Genomic DNA, 7,402 nt, shown 5'->3' on the forward strand with positions numbered 1-7,402 from the left:
GTCACATCTCCAGGTTTCTTCATAAAACTGCTAAGCATTTGTTTTTAAATGTCTTATGTTCAGATTCAAATAAATCAAAATAGAATACCATATTTTTCAGATCTTGAATCCAAAGAGTAGCATCTGCTCTGGAAATAATACTATTGTAATTATTTGCAGGAACCTATTAGGAACCAGGAACTTTGGTTGTAAATATTACCCAACATACCATTGTCAGAGTATGAAAAGTCATATCTGAGAGTGAGTTGAATACAGTTGGGTCAAAAGCCCTATTAAAACGAAGAGAGCTGTCAGTCCATCAAAGAGCAGCTACATCAGCCAGGTTTTTAGACTAGTAAATAGTTATTTTTAATGATCCATTTTGGAGGGGATTGCCCCAAAATTTAAGTATAATACGCATGTAATATTCCAAGGGATAATTTAGGACGCAAGTAAATAGATTCGTGCATCTTTTATTTGGGTCATTTGATATGGACATTTTCCTCTCCATACTCTTTATAGCCTCTATATATCATGATATTCTGATAAGTAGACCACAGGTTTTTTTTTTTAATGCCTGTAGATGATCAGGAGAATTTTACATTAAGAACTGTCAGGGATCCGTTTCAGGAAGTGCCTCCATACACTTCTGTGCCTCACAAAATAACATAGTATCTAGTAGCTCAACAGTTAAAATAATTGATGAGTGTGTGCTGTGAGGAGGGAAGCCGCCAGAAGAAGGGCTGGGAGGAGCGACTGGAGGGAGGAGGGGGAGGGCAGGTGCTGATTTCAGCCCTATAGCGTCAGGATTGCGTCAATTCGGGTTTCAGCCACGTCTGGAGTCTCAGAGACAAGCTTTTCAGAAGAGCCAAAACAGGAACAAGGTGGCACATCACTGCGAGGGTGCGTGGACCTCCCTGGACCCCTCTGGTTGCAGGTAGAGGTCGCCTGTTCTGCCTGTTTTCCTGAGAGCCAAAAGCCTGGCTCCAGGTTCAAGCAGGTGAATCCGCCCAGCATTCTATTCAGCACCAGGACAGAGCACGCAGCAAACATGGCTCCGATCACCACCAACCGGGAGGAATTCGGTGAGCAAGTTACTGAACTCAGGGGCTGTGGCTGGGCTCAGGGCTTGGAAGTGTTTTGCTTTCCATTGGATGTTGACTTTTTTTTTTTTTTTTTTTAAGTAGCTAATTTTAAAGGAAACTAAGAACAGCAGATGGTTAATTGTGGCGTACTCCCCCCTCCCCGCCCCCTTTGGATGCCTTTCTTCTTAACATTAGCTTCTGTTAGGACAGTTGTACATTCCAGAAGTTCCTGATGTTCTGCAGCTCTGCAAACTGCAGCCTGAGCTGAGGAAAAGAAAGGGATCAGTTGTTGGAACCCTGCTTCATTTATTTACTAGATGATTCTTATTTACAAGCAACTCAGCAGAAACTGCGTATGTCTGTGGTTACATAAGAGTTTGAAATGACATAAACGAACTTGAATATTGAGGGTTTGGGATGTGTATTTTGTTAGATTGACATATTTTTCTCTGCTCTGCCCTCTTGTAACCCTGAAGCATGTTGTTAATGACACAGAATTCTGTGATAGTGTAGTTCCAGACACTTTGGAACAGAACTGGCTCAGTTCATGTCACATTGCTGATGAGCTAACTGAAGCTCAGACCTATACAGTTAACGGAAAGCTGCTCTAAACTTGGATTAGGGCTTCTGCTTTCTGGACTGATTTTCCTGTTCTTATGCCAAAATTTTGTCACTAAATTGAGCCCCTTGTCTGTTTCAGTGAATAAAATCTCATGTGCTTCTCAGAATAAACAAGTAGCATATTTAGATTCAACTGTATTCAAAGAGCAAAAGGCCAAAATTCTTTGTACAAGTACGTTTTAATCAAGGAGTTTTGTAGAAACTTGTGAATGAAAATAGTATCTCTTGATACTTTAATAATTTCTTTTAAACTAAGTGATATAGCCATAGTCTTTGCTCCCAAAAGATAAATGTCCAGTCAGGAGAAATACATTAAAGTATAGGAATCCATGTTATTTTGAGTGCTTCAATATTAGATATAAGCATTAGAGACAATATTATGTTCATAAATGGTTTTTGGTAGCCTTTCATTGTTCGATTTATTTATTGGGTATGTCTATATGTGATATTTATGTTCAATTCTTTATTTGACATCAGAAATTTTCCCTTGCTGAGGCATCTTCAGAGACTATGTGAAAATATGTTCTAGTCCAGCTACCTTTCTACTTAGATCACAATAAATTTCAAGTGCTTTTATTGTTCTTCTTATGTTGGCTCTGAAGAATTTTCAGCCCATGTTTGATTTTGCTGCATGGCTGTGGATTATTAGAGTATATGAGTGGGGGCCACAAAGACTTGAGTGGAAGGGAAAACTGAGAAGCTGATACTAAGTTTAGCTGATTATCTTTAGTGCTTGCTCCTCCTCCTCCTCTTCTTCCTCCTCCTTTTGTTTTCTTTTTCTTCCTCCTCCTCCTCCTCCTCCTCCTCCTCTTCTTCTTCTTCTTCTTCTTCTTCTTCTTCTTCTTCTTCTTCTTCTTCTTCTTCTTCTTCTTCCTCTTCCTCCTCCTCCTCCCTCCTCCTCCTCCTCCTCCTCCTCCTCCTCATCTATTTTTAAGTAGTATTAACTTTTTTCTATTTAGGGAATTCAAAGGTTTATTTTCACATGATTCAGTTTGTTTATACAATTAAATTACAGAATTTTAAACTTGTTACTTCTTTGCCTTTTATCTCAAACATTTCTCTTACTGTTGTTATCCCATGTTATTTTATTTTATTTCAGTTTTAGGATTATGAATTAGATGGGTTGGATATTTTGGAGATGGAGAAGGGGAATTAAAAGGATTGATCTTCTTGGTGTTAGACAATTCTTAACCCTTTTCTGACTGGGATTTTAAGTTTAGTATTTGAGGTAAGACATGGCATGAAATAGAGTTAAATGTACATAAGACTACATCAGTTATATGCACTTTATGTTAAACATTCATTCAATTGCTGAACTATGTCTAGAGGTAGTAATACTGTTTTTACTGCACAACTACTATTAGAGAAATCTCCTTACATATGAAACATGATAAACTTTATGCATAATCACTATCACCATAGCACCCAATGTCAATGATTAAATTTGTCCTCAATCAAGGAAACAATTGCAATTTTAAGTTGATTACAATTTGCCATGTGGAGACGCACAAGGTAAAGTCAGTTATGAATAAAATTGAGCACTAAGTTATCTATATTTTTTCAATTTTCTCTTGCATCCTGTGAATGATTATACATTTATCACCATTATTCTGTTTCAGCCCACTTTAAGTTGTACTTTGAATAATCCTGTCTTTGAAGAATTTTTAGATTCACATAAAGGGGTTTTTAAATATCACAAATAATGTACTATTAGAACATTATTGTTTTTCTTTTTAAATTTTTTCTTAATAAATGTAACATTTTTATTGCATCCCATAATTGGGATGAAAAGTTTTAGTGTTTGTGGGAATAGCCAGATTTTGTTGGTGCTCTTGTTTTTTGATTTATTTTGATTTTATGAATGATTTTTTTTCCTAGATTTTTGCTGCATGAATTCTGGACAAATAAAGAAGTACTGAAAGTACAGAATTGAAATTCTCAGTATTTATTTAGTGTTCTACTCTCAGCAGATTTGATGCTTTTGGAAAGTCTCAAAATGTCAATGAAAATAAAAATTAGTACTATCCCATCCAGTTGAAATCAACTCATAATATCTGAGAAAACAAAGATAGGTCAAAGATATCAAACATGACCCCTGTTTGGCCCAGATCAATTTTCATCTTTTCATTTTAATTATGAGAAGCCACTGGTTAAGGCATTTTAAGTTATATTTTTTATGCCTGCCAGTTAAGAGATGTGTTTAGGCCTGAAGTTAATGTGAAATGTGGGCATTAATCATGACCAAACCTGGGAGGAATTAATTAAATTTGTACAACTTATAGCAATGCTAGCTCTATTATGATATCCCAGAAGGCATACATTTCAGTTCTTCTCCTTTAATGTGTGTTATTGGTCACTTGGTTTTTCAGATGAAATTCCTACAGTAGTGGGAATCTTCAGTGCATTTGGCCTTGTCTTCACTGTCTCTCTCTTTGCGTGGATCTGCTGTCAGAGGAGATCATCTAAATCTAACAAGACTCCTCCATACAAGTTTGTGCATGTGCTTAAAGGGGTTGATATCTACCCAGAAAACCTAAAAAGCAAAAAGAAGTTTGGGGGAGATGACAAAAATGAAGTCAAGAATAAAACAACTATGCCAATGAGCTCACTGCATCTTGATCTTGAGAAGAGAGATCTCAATGGAAACTTCCCCAAAACCAATCTTAAAGCTGGCAGCCCTTCTAATCTAGAGAATGTGACCCCAAAGCTCTCTAGAGAAGGAGAAAAGGAGACCACTTCCCCTGACAGCCTGAAGTCCAGCACTTCCATTACTTCAGAAGAGAAGCAAGAGAAACTGGGAACACTCTTCTTGTCCTTAGAGTACAACTTTGAGAAAAAAGCATTTATGGTGAATATCAAGGAAGCCCGAGGGTTGCCAGCCATGGATGAGCAGTCGATGACCTCTGACCCATACATCAAAATGACGATCCTTCCAGAGAAGAAACACAAAGTGAAAACCAGAGTGCTGAGAAAAACCTTGGACCCAGCTTTTGATGAGACCTTCACATTCTATGGGATCCCCTACACCCAGATCCAAGAGTTGGCCTTGCACTTCACAGTCTTGAGTTTTGACAGGTTTTCAAGAGATGATATCATTGGAGAAGTCCTTATTCCTCTTTCAGGGATTGAATTATCAGATGGAAAAATGTTAATGAGCAGAGAGATTATCAAGAGAAATGTTAGGGTAATTATTTTGAGTGCCTAAAATATTTATCTTTAATGTAGACATTGCTATTTAAGGAAATTTCATTCAAATGATGTTAATACATATTATCCTCACCATGCATAATTACTGTGAGGTATAACAAATAGAGGTCAAGGGGCTGGAGGAGACAGAAGGAAATTTAGCCCACAATAAATGTTCTAAGAATTTTCATGATACAAAATCTGATGACATACTTTCTGATATTTATGCATCATTTAGAGGGGTTTTGTTATCCTCTATTAACAGTATTTTCTACTATTTAAAAATCCATTTGTCATGTGTATGTTTCTATTTAAAAAAATTTTTTTTTAGACAGGTTCCTCTGAAAACCCAATTGACTTGGGAATAGTTATATAGATCAGGCTTTAATTCTAACCTTGAAACATCTTTGCTAACTTGCTTATGATTAACAAGCACACACATGAGCTGGAAGTGGTGGCATACATCTTTAATCCCAGCTCGTGTGTGTTTGTTACTCATAAGCAAGTTAGCAAAGATGGTTCAAGGTCAGAATATTTGAATTTGAAATTGAAACTTAAAATTAACTCAATTCCTATTGAGAATGTGGAATTTGAATGGATTTTTATGAAATCGATTAAGGAAGGTGTTATCCCATTATGGGAGATGATATTGTCCATTTCTCTGCTGGTTAAGGAAAGTGAATTCTTCTACCTTCTTACTTATACTACTTTGATGATTCTTGAATGATTAGAAATGAGAAGACATAAGTTAAACAAATACAATTCTTTAATTTTATTTATTTATTCTATGTCTCTATTTAAAAGAGAATTTAATCAATCCAAATGGTGGTATTTCAGAATAATTTGCCTTCATAATGTTTTAATTTAATGAAATAACAAGGACACTATTTTTGTCTTTTAATTATAGTATTTTAGATCTAAAAGTAGCTTAGAACACTTTGTAACCATGTTCCTGCCCTGAGTGTGTTGACATCAGTGAAAGTCCAGGCCTCGAGAGCTGCATAGCTTTTCTGAGGCACCTGGCTGATTGGAGTTCAGTAGGATCAGACATCTGTCTGGCTACTTTCTCATTCCTTATTGGTATGTCTGTTTGTACAGCTAGCTTATGTCACCTTTGTACATACTGTAGTTTTAGAAAATCTTCCTCAGCCATCACTCTTAGTTATAATAAAGTCCTTACTTACCATTTTACTTTTAGTTAAAACTTGTACTTTGCATTCTGATTTGTCTTAGATGATGTTGTAAGTATGCAATATTATTGTCAGAGGCAGAACAAATCTTTGATTCGAATTCAAATTCCAATAATGTCAATAATAAAGAATTTAAAATACAATCAGACATGGGCTATGTGATCCTACGTGCCGGTTGAAAGAATTGTGTGTTTTATAAATGTTAGTGACTTTAAAGCTTAGAAATATACCTAAATATCAAAGGAAAGAATATCTTTTTTTTTTTTTTTTTTTTTTTTTTCCCCACCATAATACAAGTACCCTTTAAAACATGTGTTGGTACTGGGTGTGGTCAAATCCTTGCAAATTTTAGCATTCTGTAGTACCTAAAAAGACCACAAGATGGCAAGCAATGCTTCTAAGGATGTTTATATGATAGAGCTGCCTGGACAAAAGCTGATGCTCAAAATTCCTGTTTATTTATTAAAATAAATATAACAGGAACATTAAATTAAAATAACAATGATATTATATTGCCATACATCTTTTGATGAGAGTACAAAAGTTATAATCTAAAAATACTTTTACTATGCTCTTTGTTTAGAAGTCTTCTGGACGGGGTGAGCTTCTGATCTCTCTCTGCTATCAGTCCACCACAAACACTCTCACTGTGGTTGTCTTAAAAGCTAGGCACCTACCGAAATCTGATGTGTCTGGACTTTCAGGTAAGAATGCTTCTTAATATCTGGCTCAGTCTATACATGGTTAATGTATCCAACAACAGTTATTGACTAAAACTGGGCTCTGATATTTTACTTTCATTCACAATCACAAGTTGTAGGAGTCTGGGTTTTTTTTTTTTTCTTGCTATTTTGAATCATTAATGTGAGTCAGTGCTTCTAACAATGAGAAACCCACATAGCTCTAAGATAAGGTCAGTGAGGAAGGAAGATCTGAGCGAAGGGTATAAAACAGAAAGTAATGAGCAATGAAGAGGGGAGTGATGTGGCCCAAACACACAGAAGGGAAAGAGATTAATGCTCAGAAAGAGTTTTCAATTTTAGTATTTCAAATGAACTCACTTTTAAATGATTTTTATCTAATAATACACATGTACAATTTAAGAATTAAATTAGCTTTGAATAGATTTGCAAAATATAACACTAAACAGTGTTTGCAATGCATATTCAGGAAGAACATGAGCTATGGGTTAAAATGACCTAAATTCGAATTTTCACCCTTGAATTTCTTAGTATAGTATCCTCATAGTTTTATTCATTTTCTTAAATTCTATACAAATTGAACATCATAATACTTACCTGGGGGCATTTTGAAAATCAGAAAAATATATTTCAGTAGATA

At 35.5% G+C, this 7,402-nt stretch overlaps 1 protein-coding gene across 1 annotated transcript in view; it reads left to right on the plus strand.

Annotated features, from left to right (window-relative positions):
- Nucleotides 1–786: 786 nt before the first annotated feature.
- Syt4 (synaptotagmin 4) overlaps nucleotides 787–7,402 on the plus strand; it is a 10,705-nt gene continuing 4,089 nt past the window's right edge. The window contains exons 1-3 of the mRNA XM_008843068.1: nucleotides 787–1,064; nucleotides 4,055–4,869; nucleotides 6,645–6,765. Coding sequence (XP_008841290.1) covers nucleotides 1,031–1,064; nucleotides 4,055–4,869; nucleotides 6,645–6,765 — 970 coding nt within the window. The 5' untranslated portion in view covers nucleotides 787–1,030. The remainder of the gene's footprint in view (nucleotides 1,065–4,054; nucleotides 4,870–6,644; nucleotides 6,766–7,402) is intronic.

This window comes from Nannospalax galili, unplaced genomic scaffold, assembly GCF_000622305.1.
Source record: "Nannospalax galili isolate Female #2095 unplaced genomic scaffold, S.galili_v1.0 scaffold520, whole genome shotgun sequence".
NCBI lineage: Eukaryota > Metazoa > Chordata > Mammalia > Rodentia > Spalacidae > Nannospalax > Nannospalax galili.